Source organism: Arachis hypogaea, chromosome 16 (genome assembly GCF_003086295.3).
Source record: "Arachis hypogaea cultivar Tifrunner chromosome 16, arahy.Tifrunner.gnm2.J5K5, whole genome shotgun sequence".
NCBI classification, from domain to species: Eukaryota; Viridiplantae; Streptophyta; class Magnoliopsida; order Fabales; family Fabaceae; genus Arachis; species Arachis hypogaea.
In genome coordinates, this window is record NC_092051.1 from 16477664 (window position 1) to 16499503 (window position 21840).

The following is a 21840-nucleotide window of genomic DNA, read 5'->3' on the forward strand; positions in this document are numbered from 1 at the left end:
AAAAACAGGTTTATCCTCATTCTCCTAGTTCTTAGGGTTCGTTTAGTTGATTGGCTTTTTTTCTATTATTTAGAATATTTGGCTGAGTGATTTCATGACATGATACCAGAGCTCTATGTCCGAAAGGTCTAGAATTCGATCTTTGGTAAACTCCAAAAGTGAAAAATAACATAAGACAAAAAAATAAAGGAGAAAAAAAGCCTATGCAAAAATCTAGTAAATACAAAAGAGGCTCTTACTTGAGGAAAGTGTTAGAGATATATCCATTCATATTGCCTTCTTCTGTTAGTTTAAACTTTTGGGATGAATGGTATCATGACAGAAAAAAATGTGAGCATTTTCCAAAATAAAACAGTAGAGATCATTGATATTAAGAACAAGTTATTCAAAAACTCTTGTTTGATTCCATTAGTTATTGAAAAAAATATTTTTTAGTTGTTACTTCATGCTATATATTTTTTGTTTTTTTGCATTGATATAGTCCAACACACCACTTTAATTTATTTCATTAAGTAATGTTTCCTGGTTTCAAAAAATGATGTCAAGCAAATAAATCTGATTACATTTATAGAGTTACATCTAAAGTCATAAAATTTTTGGTTGTCTGATATTGCAGGCAATAAAGGCAAGAAAAAGGGTATTTGAAGAAAAATTTTCTGTAGAACATGCATTAGTGTGTGGAATTGGATTGGAGAAAATAGAGTTAAATCCTTGAAACTAAATCATTGTCCATTTGGCACTTAACCAATATTAGATGTTTGAGCTGATATTTAGTATGAATATGTGTTAGCAAAATTGTCATATATGGGTATCCAAAGCTATAATTAAGAAAATTCTTCAATTATCACGTTGCAGAGTAAAATGTAGCTTTCAAGTTTCAACCATGATATACAGCATGTATAACACAAGAACTTAACCATGCATTTAAAAAGGCTAAACAACTACTACCATAATGAGAATCAATATATAATTAGATTTTGACCCGCACGATACACAGAGAATTTGAATTATGATTTTTACATATATTAAAACATTCCATAAACGCGTGCATTCAGGGTAAAACACTTCATGAATCTTTTTCAAGGACTTGCTTCTAGTATCAGAACACCTGCACTAGCATTAGAACATGTCCATTCAACGTAAAATATTTTATTTCTTTAAGGACTTGCATCTATTATTAGAACACGTATATTCAGGGCAAAATATTTCATGAACCTTTTTCAAAGAGTTGCCTCCAGTATCAAAACACGTGCATTTAGGACAAAACATTTCATAAACTTTTTTCAAGGACTTGCCTTTAATATCAAAACACCCGCACCAACCATGGCAGCCAGGTTGTGAAAAGTAGAGTACCACCATTTTACATTTTACTGGTTGAAGTCAGTACTTGCATTGTGTACATGATCATTGGAGGCAATAGTTGTTGAAGTCGGAAAAACATTTCATGAACCTTCTTCAATGACTTGCCTCTAGTATCAGAACATGTTCATTCAGCGTAAAACATTTCATTTCATCAAGGACTTACCTCCAATATCAGAACACGTGCATTCAGGGCAAAATATTTTATGAATCTTTTTCAAAGACTTGCCTCTAGTATCAGAACACGTGCATTTAAGACAAAATATTTCATGAATCTTCTTCAAGAACTTGTCTCTAGTATCAGAATATACACACCAATTATAGCAGTTAGTTGTGAAAAGCGGAGTACCACCATTTCGCATTTTGCTTGTTAAAATCGGCACCTGCATTGTGTACATGATCACTAGAGGCAATCTACACAATGCCAGAAGCCAAGCAGCAAAGTTTTACTTTTATCATCATGTACATATTATTTCATACCAGTTATACATTTTTTTTATTTTTGTCATTGAACTTTGTTGTTCTTTCTGGGTGATTCCCTCAGCACTAGAGTTTCAAATGTATTGGGAGCTGTAAGTCCAGGAGACGCACGAGTGGTAGTCGTAGCTACCATGACTCTTGCAGGCTCACATGTTGTGGGAATACATTGACATTTTGTCCCAAACCAGGATGCTCGTGTCCATTCGCAGAGAAGCAGCGCATGCTCTGTTGTTTCTGCCTTCGTATTACATAATTGGCAATCAGGATTAGTTATAAATATCATCTTGTATAAGTTTACGTTTATCGGCCAGATATCATGAGCTGTCCTTCACAAGAACATTTTGATTTTTGAGGAAACCTTCATATTCCAAATTTTGTTCCATAGCTCCCTTTAATCATTGCTTGTTGATGGTCCACTTTGAGTTTGTTTCTGCACTTCTAATCTTGCTGTTTGATAACCAGTTTTAATAGTATAATCACCATCTTCTTTCCAAGGCCAATATAGGGTGTTATGCCTTTTGATTGTACTGATTGGTATTCTGAAAATACTATTTGCTATTTCTTGTGAAAACATGGAATAAATTTTGTTTTTGTCCCACTCACCACTTTCATTAACAAGCAAATTTACCTTCCAATCTTATATTATCCCCAGATTAAGCTCCTTTTTCCTCTCTCCTATCCAGTTGTCCCTCCTTATGCTGACTTAGGTGCCATCTGATGGGAAAATTTGTGGAAAAACGAATTTCCAAAACACCCAAATCTAACCGGCAAATATACCGGGTCGCATCAAGTAGTAATAACTCATTTAGAGTGAGGTCGATCCCACAGGGATTGATGGATCAAGCAACTTTAGTGGGTGATTAGTTTAGTCAAGCTAACATTGAGGTGAAATTTGATGGAATGTAGCCAACAGAAAGTAAATGGCAGTGAATTAAAAGTTACAGAAAGTAAATGAGCATAAACGTAAAAGGCAAGGAATGTAAATTGGCAAAATCTTAAATGACAAGAAATGTAAATTACATGAAAAGTAAAGGGGGCTGGGTGCTGGAAATTAAAGAAAGCAATGGATCCAAGGCAAGAAAAGTAAATTCAGATTTGCAGCAGGCTCAAAGTTAAAGTGTAGAATGTAAATGTGCAGGAAATGTAAATTGGAAGCAATGCAGTAGAAAGTAAAAATTGCAGAGAAGGAAATTGTAGCAGAAAAGTAAATCAGCAAGAAAACTCAAATCAATTGTGAAATCTAAAAAGACAAGTGAAGATCTCAGGGGCTCAATGAGACTAGAAAACAAGTCTAGATCTCAAGTCCTTCCTTGATCCAATAAAGAACAATTTGCAAAATAAATGAAGATGAAAGCAGTAAACAGAGTGTTGATTCAAATCCTTAATTCACTGAAATTTTGTAGAAGAAGAACAAGAGAAATCTCAAAGTGAGAATAAAACAGAATTCCTTCAATTCTCAACCCAAGATTCAAAACAAAGAGAAAAACTAAAAAGAGAGTTCTCTATTCCTAATGCTCCCTTGTGGAGCCAGCCTGCTTCTAAAAATGAAAATGATGCCTTATATAGGCAAAATGAAAATGAAAATGAAATTGAAAACAAATTAAATTTCAAAAATGAAAAATCCTAATCTAACTGATCTTTGTGCCTATAAGTGATGTCAATTGGGCTTTGCTTGCTTTGGAGTGGAATTGGGTTGAAGATGGATTCGAATGGCCTTGGTCTTGAGGAGAAATCTGCGTGCAAATTGGATTGTTGAGCAATTCACGTTTGAGTCAACGTTTGAGGCAAACGTTGACTCAAATGTCTTCGTGAAACCCATTATGCAGATCGGCCCCTTGTTTGTCATCCACGTTTGAGTTCACGTTTGAGGTCAAACGTGAGCTCAAACGTCTTGTATTGGCATGATGCAGAATGGGGGTTTGCTGTCACTCACGTTTGAGTTCACGTTTGAGGTCAAACGTGAGCTCAAACGTTAAGTCCTCCTGGGTGTGTTTTTGAAGTTCAAGTCTTGGGACGCTTCTTTGTCCTCTTGTCAACGTTGTTAATTTCATGCCCACTATAGACTATTATATATGGTTGGAAAGCTCTGAATGTCAGCTTTCCAACGCAACTGTAATCACCTTAATTGAACATCTACAACTCAAGTTATGCTCCTTTGAAGAGGACAGGGTTGCTGGCTTTGGTGTGCAACGTTTGAGGCGATGTTTGCCTCAAACGTGGACGAAAACGTCAGGTTTTGGAGGCTCAAATGCATTGTCCACCCCATACTATTATATATTGTTGGAAAGCCCTGAATGTCTACTTTCCAATGCCATTGGAAGCGCATCATTTGGAGCTCCACAGCTCGAGTTATACTTCGTCGAAGGTGTAGAGGTCAGTTGGCCTCACTGCAGGTTGCCACCATGTTCGTTTATGCACATTTCGGGGCAGTTTTCTCCCTCAATTTTAGTGTCCACCATGCAGTGCTATATATGCTTGGAAATCTCTTGATTCCTACTTTCCATTGCTTTTTGAATCACCTCATTTGAAGCTCTGTAGCTCAAGTTATTCTTGTTGGAAGTATACCCCTTCAGGCTGTGGGGAGCAACATTTCCCAAGGTATTCCTTAGCCAACGTTTGACCTCACGTTTGAGGCAAATGTTGGCGCAAACGTTGAGCTCCTGGGTGGCTGTGCTGATGAAGCTTCCTTGATTTGGTCATGGGCCACGCTTTTAAAAGCGTGGCCTAAGGCTCCAAAGTGTGCTCCAACTTCAAAGTGTGCCCCAAAGCTCTTTTTTTCTTCTTTTTAGCTTATTTTGTGCTTCTTTGCTTCTTTTTCTTCTTATTTCCTACAAATTTTATCAAATTAAAAGATCAAAGAAATATACCATTTAAGCACCAAAGAATGCAATATTTAAGCACTAATCATTAATTTCTTGTATGAAAAAGCATAGAAAAACATGACATGATGACATGTCATCACAACACCAAACTTAAACCTTGCTTGTCCCCAAGCAAGAAAAGAATCATGCATTAAAGATTGACAATCCAAGGTAAGAAGAGTAGCAACTCAATGTTCATGGTAAGCTAGTTTTCTAAGCATGCTACAATCACAAAAGAAATGTAAATGATTGATGCTTCCATCTAGCTCAATTTATGAAATCTTTCTCTTATATTTCTTCCTTGAAACAAGCTTTTGATTTTCTTATTTAGCTTCTCCTTTTGGGTGCTTTGCCCCATGAGTTGATAACAAAGCTACGACTTCTAAATGCTTTGTTTTCAAGTATTACCACTTGATACATAAGCACCACAAGCATTTGATTAGAGGACTTCATTAAGCTCATTTTTTTTTCTTTTCTTTTCTTGACTCTCTAATCATTGATGCTCAGAGCCTTGAGCTTTGAGGGAGTGCTTTTGCACTTTGAGCCTAACCTTGACTTCTAAATGTTTTGTTTTCAAGCATTTGGCTTGATACATAAACACCACAAGTACTTAGCAAATAAATTGCCATTGGTACTCAGAGCCTTCAGCTTTCTCATTTTTTTCCCTTTTTCTTTTCTTGCTTTAATTGTATTTGCCTCTTCAAGGTTTTCATGATTTTCAAAAGATTTCACAAAATGTTCTAGATGAAAACTTCAATTAAATAAAATCCAATGCAATTGAGCAACAATTAATCATACTAGCTTTCCAATACTTGTATGCATATGCTAAACTCTTCTTTAATTCCTTGTTTGTTTATGATCATGATACTTTACTGCTTTAAGCTTTACAAAACTCAAGTTGGTAGTCATAATGGCATGGCAACATGTTATAAATCAATATTCAAGCTATGCTTTATTCATACACATATGTAAACAGAAAAGATGAAGACAATCATGCATTTTAAGCGCTGGAAACAAATGAGGAGAAAAGGAACTCTACAACCTTGTAGTTCATCTTCATTATTGTTGTCCTTTTTCCTCTATTCTTCCTCCTTCCCTTGCCAAACTCAGAATGCTTGCTCATCCTCAAGCAACAATTAGAACAATGGCTAGGGACTAAGATGGATCATGAATGTCTTACACAATGAAAAGTTAGTAGTACATGTGTTCTAAGCAAGCAAAATTAAAGATAATAATCAAGGCACAAGAGACAGAGACATTGTGATTGCAAACTTAAGAAGGTGAGCATAATACTTTGCATAAAGAATAAGTGGCACACCAAACTTAGTGTGACACTTTCACTTGGAATTGATACAAGTATCTTGTAAGGATTGGAAGCAAATTTTGTTGCATAGCAACACCAAACTTAGAATGCAATCCTATGTCAATTTATTTGAATTAATACTAAATGAAAAAAAAGAAAGACTATTATATGTTAAATACAATCACCAAGTGAAGAATCTGTCATGAATAAGGATGTCTTGGTGAAGTATTAACAAGAACAGTTAAACAGCAAATTAAATGAAAGTAAGTAAAGATAGAAAAATGACTAAAGCAAGTAGAATGAAAAAGTGTGAAGTCAAAAGAGAAAATAAAACTGCAGAGGCATTATGATTATGCAGACAAGTAGTGTTGCTTGAATAAATTGCATAGGAAAATAAGTGGCACACCAAACTTAAAATCTTGGTGTGTCACTTTCATTTTTGATTTGATGCAATCATCCAAAAAGATTGAAAACAATTTGTTGCTAGGCAACACCAAACTTAGAATGTAACCATATGCCAATTTATTGAATTTAAACAAAACAAAGAACGAAAACAAAGCAGATAAGAAATGTTACCTACGGTTGGGTTACCTCCCAACAAGTGCTCTTTTAGTGTCATTAGCTTGACATGTTGTTCTTCACTTTCTTCCTCTTCTTCCAGTTTGTTAAGAGGAATGACCTCAAAGGAGGGAAGGATTCAGCTAGTGTCCCTTGTCTTGGCCTTTCCTCAGCAAGCTTCCTTTTGCAAATGGCTTGATTGATCTTGCTTGCTAGATTAGGGACAAAATTGGTGTTCTTGCTAGTTGCCTTCACTTCTTTGGATTCAAGACTTGGTTGCTGTGTGATTATTGGAGTTTTGTATTCATCCAGAGCCTTTTGAACTGGTGGTTCCATGAACTCCTCCTTCATGTACTTCTCTGCCTCACTTGAGTTTAGAATGACTTCCTCACTTTCTTGCTCCTCCACTTCCTCTTTTACACTCAACATTTGTTTTAATAGCTCTTTCATGGAGGAGGTTTGTTGATCTTCCCAACATTTCTTCATCTCCTCTTCATATCTTTTAATCTCATATTCAATAGTTGAGACTTTTTGGTCCAGGGGGGTTTGAGGAGGTTGTGAGTGTTCAGGTTCTTTTGTCACCTCAAGTGCAGTTTCATTTTCAACTATTTCCACCACCTCTTTCTTTTTCACTAAAAATTTACTTGACTCAGTAGCCTCTTCCTCTTGTTTTTCCTTCTTCTTCATTGCACTCACCAGTTGGCCTAATTGTGCTTCCATGTTTTTGAGGGAGTTCTCTCATTCTTTCCAGACTTTCATTGTCTCCTCCTCATATCTTTTGAACATGGTCTCAAGCTTTGAGAGGCTTTGGTTCATGGAAGTTTGTGTGGGTGGTGAGTTTTGAAAGGGGCTTTCTGTTGAAGCATGGTCAAGTGATGGCATCTTTGGATGAATATCATATGGAGCATTAGAATTCTCTTCCCAGCCACCATTAGAATCATGACTAGCATCATATTGTGGTGGAAGAAAATATCCCATATGGTTTTCTTGCTCATCTTGTGTCTCTGAAGCAAATCTCCATGGATTGGAGTGCTTAGAATTTGTATTTTCTTGGTGATATTCCCAGCCACCATTAGAGATTGGTGATGGTGGGTGATATCCCATAAAATTTTGTTTGACCATAAGATGAGTTGAACTCCATTTGTATTTTGTAAACATCATTGAAAATCATGTCACAGAGAAAGAATTTCTTAGTGAGGCAATAGCTCAAACACCTTGCTATCAATTTAAAACGGAGAACAAAAACAAAGAAAATGCTTGATCTAGACTTCTCACCCACTTAATCATTGTTGATCTAAATCAATCCCCGGCAACGGCGCCAAAAACTTGATGGGAAAATTTGTGGAAAAACGAATTTCCAAAACACCCAAATCTAACCGGCAAGTATACCGGGTCGCATCAAGTAGTAATAACTCACTTAGAGTGAGGTCGATCCCATAGGAATTGATGGATCAAGCAACTTTAGTGGGTGATTAGTTTAGTCAAGCTAACATTGAGGTGAAATTTGATGGAATGTAGCCAACCGAAAGTAAATGGCAGTGAATTAAAAGTTGCAGAAAGTAAATGAGCATAAACGTAAAGGGCAAGGAATGTAAATTGGCAAAATCTTAAATGACAAGAAATGTAAATTACATGAAAAGTAAAGGGGGCTGGGTGCTGGAAATTAAAGAAAGCAATGGATCCAAGGCAAGAAAAGTAAATTCAGATTTGCAGCAGGCTCAAAGTTAAAGTGTAGAATGTAAATGTGCAGGAAATGTAAATTGGAAGCAATGTAGTAGAAAGTAAAAATTGCAGAGAAGGAAATTGTAGCAGAAAAGTAAATCAGCAAGAAAACTCAAATCAATTGTGAAATCTAAAAAGACAAGTGAAGATCTCAGGGGCTCAATGAGACTAGAAAACAAGTCTAGATCTCAAGTCCTTCCTTGATCCAATAAAGAACAATTTGCAAAATAAATGAAGATGAAAGCAGTAAACAGAGTGTTGATTCAAATCCTTAATTCACTGAAATTTTGTAGAAGAAGAACAAGAGAAATCTCAAAGTGAGAATGAAACAGAATTCCTTCAATTCTCAACCCAAGATTCAAAACAAAGAGAAAAACTAAAGAGAGAGAGTTCTCTATTCCTAATGCTCCCTTGTGGAGCCAGCCTGCTTCTAAAAATGAAAATGATGCCTTATATAGGCAAAATGAAAATGAAAATGAAATTGAAAACAAATTAAATTTCAAAAATGAAAAATCCTAATCTAACTGATCTTTGTGCCTATAAGTGATGTCAATTGGGCTTTGCTTGCTTTGGAGTGGAATTGGATTGAAGATGGATTCGGATGGCCTTGGTCTTGAGGAAAAATCTGCGTGCAAATTGGATTGTTGAGCAATTCACGTATGAGTCAACGTTTGAGGCAAACGTTGACTCAAACGTCTTCGTGAAACCCATTATGCAGATCGGCCCCTTGTTTGTCATCCACGTTTGAGTTCACGTTTGAGGTCAAACGTGAGCTCAAACGTCTTGTAATGGCATGATGCAGAATGGGGGTTTGCTGTCACTCACGTTTGAGTTCACGTTTGAGGTCAAACGTGAGCTCAAACGTTAAGTCCTCCTGGGTGTGTTTTTGAAGTTCAAGTCTTGGGACGCTTCTTTGTCCTCTTGTCAACGTTGCCAATTTCATGTCCACTATAGACTATTATATATGGTTGGAAAGCTCTGAATGTCAGCTTTCCAACGTAACTGAAATCACCTCAATTGGACATCTACAACTCAAGTTATGCTCTTTTGAAGAGGACAGGGTTGCTGGCTTTGGTGTGCAACGTTTGAGGCGACGTTTGCCTCAAACGTGGATGAAAACGTCAGGTTTTGGAGGCTCAAATGCATTGTCCACCCCATACTATTATATATTGTTGGAAAGCCCTGAATGTCTACTTTCCAATGCCATTAGGAGCGCATCATTTGGAGCTCCACAGCTCGAGTTATTCTCCGTCGAAGGTGTAGAGGTCAGTTGGCCTCACTGCAGGTTGCCACCATGTTCGTTTATGCACATTTCGGGGCAGTTTTCTCCCTTAATTTTAGTGTCCACCATACAGTGCCATATATGCTTGGAAAGCTCTTGATTCCTACTTTCCATTGCTTTTTGAATCACCTCATTTGAAGCTCTGTAGCTCAAGTTATTCTTGTTGGAAGTATACCCCTTCAGGCTGTGGGGAGCAACATTTCCCAAGGTATTCCTTAGCCAACGTTTGACCTCACGTTTGAGGCAAACGTTGGCGCAAACGTTGAGCTCCTGGGTTGCTGTGCTGATGAAGCTTCCTTGATTTGGTCATGGGCCACGCTTTTAAAAGCATGGCCTAAGGCTCCAAAGTGTGCTCCAACTTCAAAGTGTGCCCCAAAGCTCTTTTTTTCTTCTTTTTAGCTTATTTTGTGCTTCTTTGCTTCTTTTTCTTCTTATTTCCTACAAAGTTTATCAAATTAAAAGATCAAAGAAATATACCATTTAAGCACCAAAGAATGCAATATTTAAGCACTAATCATTAATTTCTTGTATGAAAAAGTATAGAAAAACATGACATGATGACATGTCATCACCATCACTAATACACCATTATCCTTGTTTTTGGAGCAGCTTCCTACCTTGTAAAATACTCTTCCATACCCATGAAGAGTTTCTTGAAGCCTTCACTTCCCAGAAGTTCTCCCTTAGAAAATAAATTGCCTTTATGATTTGTACCCATGTTGCATTCGAATTTTTTATAATTCTCCAAGCTATTTTGGCTAAATGAGCTATATTTTGAATTTCCATGTCCTTAAATCCTAGGCCACCATCTTTTTACTCGCTATTATAGATTTTAAACTCTTCCAATGTATACCTCGTTCTTTCCCTAATGAAGCCCATTAAAGTCTCACCACTCTTGAGCTGAGTCTTCTGTAGAAATCTTTCAGAAATTTGATCATACCCATTATATAAGTTGGTATTGTTTGCATAACTGCTTTAATTAATGTTTCTTTGCCTACTTGACTTAAAATCTTTTCCTTCTAATCTTCTAATTTGTTTATGACTTTCTCCTCAATCCATGTTAATTCTCTATTTTAGACCTTCTCCAGTAGGCCGATAGCCCCAAATACTTTCTTGGAGTATCCCATGAAGCCATACCAAGAATTTTCTCAGTGTTCACCCTAGTCTGTATAGGTACTTGATGTACGAAGGTGATTCCTGATTTGTCTATATTGATTCTCTGTCATGAAGCTTCAGTATATTCATTCAAAATTGTGATGATTTAAAAAATCTCTTCCTCCTTTACTTCTGCCAAAATAATGCAGTCATCTGCAAAAAGTAACTGAAAGATAGTAGGTGCTGTTGGTGCAATTTTAAATCCCAAAATTCTATCTTCTCTTTGTGCCTCGCTCATTAGAATTGTCAAGACCTCTGCTGCCACGATAAATAAATACGGTGATAAGAGATCATCTTGTCGAAAGTTTCCTATGTGGCTTGATTTTTCTTGACAATTCTCCATTAATTTTAAATCTATAATTTGCACTTGTAACATACGCCATCATCAACTTTACCCACCTTGCTTGAAACCCGAAAGCTATGAGGACTTTTTCTAGGATGTCCCATTTAAGCCTATCATAAGTCTTATTCATGTCTAGTTTAATTGCTAGATTATTAGAGCTATTTTTTTTCTTTTCTATTAAGGCTGTGATAGACCTCTTGTACCATGATGACATTATCTTATATGAATCTATCCCTCACAAATGCACTCTGCATGGACAATACAACTTTTTCCATCATCTTCTTCATTCTTTGGACTAGGACCCTTGCTAATATTTTGTAAACAAAATTACAACAACTAATGAGTCGTAGTTGGTTGAGATTCTCTGGATTCTTGATCTTAGGAATTAAGACCACTGTTGTCTCGTTAATCTATTCAGGTATATGTCCACTTCTGAAGAATTCCTTAACTATCGCGCACATATCATTCTTAATGTATTTCCAATACTTCTGATAAAATAGCCCTTTCAAACCGTCAGGCCTAGGTTCCTTAAGGCTCCCCATGCCAAAGACAGTCGCTCTTATCTCCTCATATGAAACTTCTTTTAATAGCTCCTCATTCTTCTCATTTGTCATCATCCTTGAAATCTTGTTGATGGTTTTTTCAAAATTTTGTCTTCTTGTTGAGTTGAAGAGATTTTGAAAATGGTTCTCAATATGTTCCATTATTTCCTCTTTACTATTTAGCCATTATCCGACATTATCCTTTAATTTCTCTATCCGATTCTTATTCCTTCTCCAAATAGTAATCGCGTGGAAAAAAACTATATTTTTATCATCCTACCTTAGCCACTTTAATCTAGCTCGTTGCCCCTAGTATTTTTTCTCTTGCTTCCATAATTTAGCTATTCCTTCCTTTAATTCTAAAATCCTTTTCTACTGCCCTTCTAATAATTCTGACGATTACAAACTTCTAAGTTCGTCTTCCTCTTTCATTTTTTGAATTTCTCTATATACCCTTTTAAAGGTTACCTTGCTCCATCTCTTGAGTTCCTTTCTACAGCTTTTAATCTTTCCCGTCAACTTACTCCAATTATCTCCATTTGATTCCTCTCTATTCCAGCCTCTACTAACTATTCTTTCACAATCTTCATGGTCAACCCAATACGATTCAAACTTGAAGCTCTTTCCAAATTTGCATTTCAACTCTAAGTTCAGAATTATCGGGCAATGATCTGAACTTATGGCTGACATAACTGTTAAAGAGGCACGCTGAAATATACTTCTCTATTCCCAATTGGCTAATACTCTATTTATTCTCTCCCTAGTAATCACCCCATTTCTCAGGTTGCTAAACCAAGTAAATCTACCTCCCTTTAACTCTATATCCATTAGAGCATTAGCATTCACAAAATTTTTGAACTCTCTTACCTGATTATTTGGCTTCGGGTGCAAACCTACCTTTTCTTCTTGTGTTAATACATCACTAAAATCTCCTATAAATACTTGAGGCATGACTCTATGGTTGTTTCTTGCTGTGATATCCTTCCACAACTCCTTCCTTCAGCTAAAGAGAGGATCACCATACACAAAATTACAATACCATATATTTCTTTTTTTTTTTTATCTTCAATATGGGCTTTAATGTAATTGTCACAATAAAAATAAATATTAACATTATATATTGCATTTCAAAATAAGAAAATACCTCTGAACAACCCCAAGGACTCAATGCAAAAAGCTTCATTAAAATGTAACATTTTCCTAATTTTCATAATAGTCTTTTCTTTTGCTCTAGTTTCTATTGCAAATATGGTTGGCTTTATCTGTTTGCACAGGTTATGGAGCTCCAAAAATGTCACGGGAGCCGCCAACCCACGAAAATTACAACTTATCACACTCATGGCTGAGTTTTGAGGGCATGTTTAGGCCCACCTCCTCAGCCATAGAGTCTTCCATAACAACTTCTCTGGTCAGCATTCCTCGTGCAATCATCCCTGATTTGTGTATCTCCATTTCTGCCTTGCTTTTCTTCCTTGTCCTAGCATTTTGGTTCTCCTCCTCTTAACCCTCTTTCAATTCCATTAACTGCACAATATCCTCGTCTTCCCTTTTTCTTTTTAGCTTCAGGTTTTTCCTTATGCATCTTGCTAATTCCAGCTTGCATTCCTTTATTATAGTAAGTGGCTGATTATTATCATTGCTATTATCTTCGTCATCTTTCTTAGCCAACTACACAAAGTATAAATCTTTATTACCTGTTAGCTGACATGTGTACTTGTCTTTCTTGTGTAGTTCTTGTTGATTCTTCAATGCTCTTAGCTTGTGGGTCCAACATGCTTTCCTCTTCTCCACTTGCTATCTTTCCTCCATTTCATTTCTTATCAGGACTCCTTATTGTTGTTTTTGTTGACCTGCCTTAGTGTCTTTATTTTCTTGGGCCATTTTGCCCACTATTTTTTTTTTAAATTTCTCCAATAGTTAGTCTTTTTTCATCCTTAGTCTAGTCTATCTTCTCTTGGGCCTCTTTATGCTCTATGATCCAAATGCTGTCTTTTTTTGCATTATAGTTCTCCCTTGGGCTAGGTTCTTCCTCTCTTATAATAATGCCCTTTTCTCTTTTGATGTTTGGTGCATTGGGCTCTCCACTGTCTCAGTTTGGCAGAAGAACTTGTTGGACTGGATATCACTTTTTTCTCCTATTGGGCTTGCTCTTTCTTCATTTATTACCCTGATGTTATATCTAACCTTCCTCATAACTGTAGTTGTTTCTTCTAGGTTTATTTTTTCCCTAATCTCTCTCTCTTTTGACAAGTAAGGTCTCTGTAATCTTCCTTCCTATCTGAGCCTCTTCCCCTAATTCCAACACAGTAGCATTCACATCATTATTCAACTCTTCCAAATCTGTCCCTTCATTTTGATATGGATTTTCTTGCATTGCTACTTGTCTATTTGTAAATTGATCTTGTGTGCCAAATATTCTGCCTACTGATTTTATTGAGACACTAGCTTGAAAACTCCTTTCTCACCTTTGACTAGACTGTTCTTCTCTTTTTTGGTACCTTTTCTGCCATATCCTCTCTTGCTGGCTTCTTTCACGCACTTCCCATAGCTCCACCATCCAATTATTTTGTTCAACTCTCTGTCTTCTAATTCCAACCTTTCTAGCCTCAACATCTATAGATTTCAAGCCTGGAGTAATTAGTTTTGAACCATATCTGGACACACTAGGATTAGCTATGAACATAGCCATCTCCTCAACATAAGTCCTTCTGTCATGGCCAATCATCCCACATTTATAGCAATAATCATACAGTTTTTCATACATGAACGATGTCTATGAATGACTTTCATCATATCTTTTAAACTAGAATCCAATTTTTAAGGAAAATTGAATATTAATCTCAATTCTAACTCTCAAAAAAGATCTAAGCATGTTCCCATTAATAAAAAGATTTTCCGCATTTATAACTCTCCTCAACATATCTCCTATTTTTCAGCATTGCTTTTATTGATTTTATGAAAAGGTAGTTCGTGAATTTAAACTCAAATAGAAAGCTAATTGTAATTTACCTCATCAATAGACAGATTCAAACTCAACCATTAAAGACTAAGCATATAACCTTCTATTCTCCATGGTCTGCTATCATATGCTCTTCTTGCTTTATCTTGACTTTTAAAATTTAAAATAAAATATTTGACTCCTGCATTAGTGATCATTAGCACTTGTAGATCTCGCCACATTTGAAATATGGTCTTCCTCCGCACTGTAGTCACGTTGAGTGATTTTTCTCTTTGCCAACTAGCTTTTGATTAGTAGGAGCTTCTTGTTGAACTGGAGTTTCATCAAAGAGCACCACATCTCCTCCCATGCTTTCAAAGATCGTCCCTTCCTTGATTCTTTCTAATAGGATTATTGACAGCCCAAAGTATAAGTCAACTGTAGCCCAATAAACCAGGGGCAGCCTATCAAGTTAATATCCTTCAAGAATAGTTAATAAGTATGGGTGTGAAAAAGGAATCAGTTTTGTTATGATTAAAAACACAGTTCCTTTTCTTTTTGTACACATTCTTTCTCATTTAATAAAAGTTACTTCATAAATTCTCTTCTTCTTTCATGGTATCACGAGCTTTAGGTTTTTCTCAACCATGGATGCATCTCCATATTCATCTAACAATTCACCTCCTGTGACCAACAACAACAACAATAATTCAAACCCTGAAAATTCTGCTAACAACAACAACAATAATCTTCTTGCTAATCTCAATCCCTTTTCTTTCCCACCTCAGTTGTTCAACTCCCGACCCTTTACTCCGATTAGTGATAAATTAGGAGAAAGAAATCACAAAACTTGGCAACAACAAGCATTGGCGGCAGTTCGAGGTCAGCTTTTGGAAAATCATCTCTATAAAGATCGTGTTCCTCCTAGATTCACTACGATTGAAGATCAACAAAATGGAATCGAGTCATCAGCGTATACCCAGTGGCTTCAAGATGATTATAATCTCCAGTCTTGGCTTCTGGCATCTATTGATCCTGTATTCAAAACTAAAATGGTTGGTTGCTCTTTCAGTCATGAAATTTGGGGCAGAATTGAACAATATTTTGAGGAATCTAACAAATACCGTGTCAAACAGCTCAAAGCACAAATAAAGATTGTCAAGAAGCAAAGTTCAACAGCTTCTGAATATATTTCAAAGATTAAGGAGATTGCAGATTCTTTGGCAGCTTTAGGCTCTCCTTTAACTGTTGAAGAATATATTGATGCACTGCTTGAGGGATTGAATGAAGAATATCAAGTTTTACTGCACACTGTCAATTCCAAATGAGAAATTTTCAGCCTTTGTGAGGTTGAAACTCAAATTTTGACTTTTGATGATATGGTTGATAAATTCTGAAAATCCACAACCTCTATGATTCAAGCTAATATCTCTTAGAGTTCATTTCCTTCCAATTCTAATTCAGGTCGTGGTTTTGGAGGAAGAAGAGGTAGAGGTGGTAGGTTTTCACGAGGAGGCAGATCCTTTTTCAATCAGAATAGGCCACAATGCCAGGTATGTGGTAGATTTGGCCACATTGCTTGGCATTGTTTCAACAGATTCAACCAGCATATACCTCCTCCATCGCAAAATTCTCAGACTCCCTCTTCCACCTTCTTTACCAATTCACCAAACTCTTCTAATATGTCACAAGCCAGTACCACTACAACTACATCACCACCATCCCCTCCATCTTTTCATCATCCTACTGCCTACATAGCTGCTCCAGGATCTATTGCTGACTCCTCCTGGTACCCAGATACTGGTGCTTCCCACCACATTACTCCTGATTCATCTTCGTTTATCACATCCTCAGATTACTCAGGCCCTGACCAAGTTCAGATTGGGAATGACTCAGGTTTGCCTATATCTAAAATTGGTACTTCTTTATTATATGCTTGTGATTCTAATAGATATTTTAGATTACAACAATTAATTTATTCTCCAAAAATCACCAAAAATCTTATCAGTGTCTCTAAATTTGCTGAAGATAATGATGTTTATTTTCAATTTTATGCTCATGTATGTTTTGTTAAATGCCAGCAAACTGACAAAGTGCTTCTTCAAGGACATAGACAGGGTGGCATTTACAGATTTTTCAATGTTACTGTTCCTATTTTTCTCTAGATTCTTTACAACCTTGTGCTTTTATTTCTTCCAAAATTTCTTTGGACTTGTGGTATAAAAGACTTGGTCACACAGTCAAGAAAACTGTACTCATAATTCTATCAAGTTGTAATGTTGACATGGATAAGAATAAAGATACTTTGTTTCCTGATGTGTGTGAAAACTGTATGCATGCTAAAATGCATAAATTGCCTTTTAATTCCTCACTTACTGTCTACATTGCACCTCTTCAACTTGTTTACTCTGATGTTTGGGGTCCAGCACCTATTGTATCACACTTAGGATTTCGTTATTATGTTACCTTTATTGATGCATATTCTCGGTATACTTTTCTTTGTTTACTTGTCTCTAAATCTCAAGTTCTGTTAGCTTTCAAACAATTTAAACAGCAAATGGAGAATCTTATAAACCACAAAATAAAAGCTTTTCAATCTGATAATGGTGGGGAATACACTTCTCATCAGTTCAGTCAATTCCTGGCCAATGAAGGTATTGTTCAAAGGTTTAGTTGTCCTTACACTCCAGAACAAAATGGCAAAGTTGAGAGAAAACATAGGCACCTCATTGAAATGAGTCTTGCCATGCTATCTACAGCCTCTTTGCCATTATTTTCTGGGATGAAGCTGTTTTAACAGCGACTTACTTAATTAATCGCATCCCAACTCCAATTTTGGACAACAAATTTTCTTACGAGACCTTGTTTAACACTGTCCCTGATTATACTTCTCTACGAGTTTTTGGTAGTAGTTGTTTTCCTTTTTTAAGGCCTTATAATAAAACAAAGTTAGATTTTAGATCTCATAAATGTGTCTTTCTTGGTTATGCCCCAAACTCAAAAGGCTACAAATGCCTTTCACCTTGTGGTAAACTTTATACCACAAGACATGTTCAATTTGATGAAACTTCCTTTCCTTTCCTTGCAATGACTATAGGTTGTATGATTTTTCTGATTCTGACTAGGCACTAGGCAGCAGATCTAGAGGATCAGAGGTCTGTTTCGGGTTATTGTGTATTCTTCGGAGCTAATTTGGTTACTTGGTCTTGCAGAAAACAAACAACTATAAGTAGGTTGTCAACTGAGGCAGAATTTCGAAGCCTGGCAGCCTGTGAAGCAGAAATTATATAGGTGAAGAATTTGCTGTCTGAGTTGAAGATTGCATTGACTACTGCTCCGTCAATATTTTGTGACAATTTAAGTACTGTTTTGCTCACTGCAAATCCAGTCTTACATGACAAAACAAAGCTAGATATCCAAGTTGTTCGAGAAAATATCAACAAGAAGTCATTACAAGTTATACATATTCTTTGGAATTGAACAAGTTGCTGATATTTTAACAAAATCTTTGTTAGCAACCAATTATGAGAGGCTCAAAGACAAGCTCAGAGTTATTCCAAGGAGCAACTTGAGCTTGAGGGGAGGGGATATTGATAACCCAAAGTATAAGTCAACTGTAGCCCAATAAACCAGAGGCAACCCATCAAATTAATATCCCTCAAGAATAGTTAATAAATATGGCCTTGTGGGTGTGAAAAAAGGATCAGTTTTATTATGATTAAAAACATTATTCCTTTTCTTTTTGTATACATTCTTTCTTATTCAATAAAAGTTACTTCATAAATTCTTCAAGATTAAATTCTCTTCTTCTTTCAAGGATGAGTTTCATTTGTAATGGTTGTTAGAACTCTTTTTTGTAGTAGATGATAGCTCTATAGTATTTGTAAAGAAGATGAGTTGAGTGTATTAATGAGATCAAAAGCTTCACTTATCCAAGAAGATAAAAATCCACTGATGGAGAGTTGATGCTCCACTGTTAAAGAAAACATTTATGTTAAGACATTAAAAAATTGGTGGGTGTCCCATAGACATTGTTGATGTATGAGGCCCATATTTGGATCCAATCTTCTTGTATCAATAATTTCATATAATACAGTGAAATCTAATAAAATAATTTTTATATTAATTAATAGAGTAGTGTGTTAAATAATTCAAGAAATTAATGGGAGCAAATAAATGATACTAATATATACTATTGAATAATTTTTTAAATTTTACTGTAGCACTTGCCCCTACTACCTTATAGATCCGTTCTGGTTGATGCTATATATTATTATTTTTTATATGTTTATATTATTTTAATTAGTAAGCCAAATGTTATACATAACACTTTTGTATATTTTTTATTTTTAGTGTTAAAAATGATCGATCAAAAGTGAAAGAGCATAAAAGAAATATTTTTTATAGCATAAAAAATATAAAAAAAATATACAATTTGAATTCAATTCTAATTTTATTTGTAGGTTGAGCATAGTTTAATTTTAATTCTATTTTTCTTAATATGTGAATTTTTTATTTTATTTGTGGGTTACCAAAAAATATAATATTATTATATAATTTTATAATAATTTAAAATAAAACAAATTTTTATTTTAAAAAATGTATTAAATTATTAATTATTAATTAATAATTTTTTTAATGATTAAAACTTTTTTGCTAATTAGTAATTTCACTCGATTAAATTAGCCCTTCTCTTAAATGCTATGATTCTAACTTGCGTTTGCATTCTCTCTTTAGTCTTTTTGGACTTTAAATTATAAGCCGACTGGTATTGTGTAAACACGTATACATAATACAGAGATATGAAGTAATAATTTGCTAAGTCGGTGGACATCACCTATTTCGGTCTCACATGCATGATGCATGACAATTTATCACCCTACTATCACTTTTTCTATTTTTTTTTTCCATGAATTTTAAATTAACTAAGTCAAGAAAGCAAAAGTGTTCTTTTGAGTACAAATTAAAATTGGAATCGCCTATATTAAAAATTAGAAGATACCATTAACCAAAATTGTTGTATAATCAAACTACAACTGCTTTTTCTATAGCACGCTCCATGCACATATTTATAACGTACTCTATGAATATTATTCATCTCATCAAGCTAGGTAGTTCTCAATGGCAGCTTCAGATCTATCTATAAGCTTATTATTATTCACTGCCACTATTATTTTCTCCAACTTGGCTTCTCTTGCATCTTCATCTTCCTCCATTTGCGACCTCACACCATATCCATCCTTCTGCAAATCCAATTCACCTTCCAAAGGCCGCAGTGACATACATAGCTATGGTCGATTTTTCGCACGCAAATCCCTCTCATCATCTACTAAGTTTCGCTCATTAGTCTCTAAGTATCTCAAACCTCGTTCCAAAAACAAATTATCTGAGTCCATGCTTCTTGCCCTTCAAGATTGCTACCTTCTAAGTGACTTCAACGTAGATTTCTGGACCAACACTCTCAACGCCATAAATTCCACTAACACACTCAGTAGCTCAGAGGATGAAAATTATTTGCATAGCATGATTAGTGCTACTTTAACCAACCACGACACATGCTTAGATAGCCTCCAACAAGCCACAACCACACACACTGATGAATTACTCATCACCAATATCTCCAATGGGACCAAGTTTTATAGCATATCCCTTGCATTTTTCAAGCAAGGTTGGGGAAACAACAAAAACACACACAACAGAAAATTAACAGAGAGAATAGTAAAGAGAAGTAACATTCATCGCATGTGGGAACAGAGGCTGTATGAGATAACAAAAAGAAGAGGAAGAAAACTGCTTCAGTTAGATCCTGAGGCGAATGTTGTTGTGAGCCAAACGGTGGTGGTGAACCCAGATGGCTCTGGAGACTACACAACTATTAATGATGCAGTGAATGCAGCACCAAACAACACCCTTGGTATCAATGGCTTTTTTGTAATTTATGTGGTTGCAGGGGTGTATGAAGAATATGTTTCCATTCCAAAAACCAAGCAGTATTTAATGATGATAGGTGATGGTATTAACCAGACTATAATCACCGGAAATCGAAGCGTTGCTGATGGCTGGACAACCTTCAACTCTGCCACGTTTGGTAATGATGAATCTTACTTTTAATTTTTATGATTGTGTAAAATATAAGTTACTTAAGAGTTATTATATGCTTTGACATGCTTGGGTAAACTATTATCTAACAATTCTTAACTAATAATTTTATATAAAGACAACTGCATGTGAATTTCTATTTTTAAATCTTCTTTGATAACACAGTAAAATGATGCTTTATTTTTCCTTTGCTACCTTTTCTTGTTAATTAACTTTCCATGTTTAGTTACTTGATCACCAAGTGACCTTATTAGTTTTTCTTCTTTCAGCTGTGGTTGCACAAGGCTTTGTGGCGGTGAACATGACATTTCGGAACACAGCCGGAGCAATAAACCACCAAGCAGTGGCGTTTCGGAGCGGTGCAGATCTATCTGCATTTTATAGCTGTAGCTTTGAAGGGTACCAAGACACATTGTACACGCATTCTATGAGGCAATTCTACAGAAACTGCGACATTTATGGCACTGTGGACTTCATATTTGGCAATGGAGCGGTTGTCTTCCAAGATTGTAACATCTACCCAAGACTACCAATGAGTAATCAATTCAATGCAATCACTGCACAGGGCAGAACTGACGTGAATCAAAACACTGGAATCTCCATACACAATTGCACCATAACGGCCGCAGCCGATTTAGCTGCTAGTAACGGCACCACAAAAACGTACCTAGGGAGGCCATGGAAACTGTATTCAAGAACAGTTTACATGCAATCTTTCATGGATAGCTTGATCGATCCAGCGGGTTGGGTTGCTTGGTCTGGGGACTTTGCCTTAGACACCCTTTATTATGCTGAATATGATAACTGGGGAGCCGGATCAAATACCAGTAGTAGGGTTACTTGGGCAGGTTACGATGTGCTTTTGGACAGCATAGGTGCAATTAATTTTACAGTCTCCAATTTCATATTTGGTGATGTTTGGCTTCCCGCCACTGGAGTACCATATTTAGCTAGTTTATACTGAATTTTGCATTATTATTGTATAACAGATCAGATAGGAATTAATTCATATATGTATGCATGTCGGTCATAAATAAAATTGCATTGATCCTTTATTTATTCATCGCATAATTTCTCACTTTTTTTTTCCTGTCATTCTTTTGATTGCCCGTTGTACATCATAATGTTCCCATATATATGTATTTAGACTTATTTCATTTTTATCTCGGTTATTAGCTTGTTTCTCTATACTTAATCA

General features: G+C 35.8%; 1 protein-coding gene across 1 annotated transcript; it reads left to right on the forward strand.

Moving 5' to 3' along the window:
* Positions 1–19568: 19568 nt before the first annotated feature.
* On the forward strand, positions 19569–21611 carry LOC112757998 (pectinesterase-like). Its single transcript, XM_025806552.2, has 2 exons — positions 19569–20631; positions 20912–21611. Exons 1-2 carry the CDS (start codon positions 19665–19667, stop codon positions 21604–21606), a joined length of 1662 nt encoding a protein of 553 aa, XP_025662337.1. The 5' UTR covers positions 19569–19664; the 3' UTR covers positions 21607–21611.
* Positions 21612–21840: the final 229 nt, after the last annotated feature.

Excerpts from the sequence above, each read along its gene's own strand:
- LOC112757998 (XM_025806552.2), top strand. The coding sequence starts at position 19,665 with ATGGCAGCTTCAGATCTATCTATAAGCTTATTATTATTCACTGCCACT. Across the intron at positions 20,632-20,911 it reads CTTCAACTCTGCCACGTTTG|CTGTGGTTGCACAAGGCTTT; the intron begins GTAATGATGAAT and ends TTCTTCTTTCAG.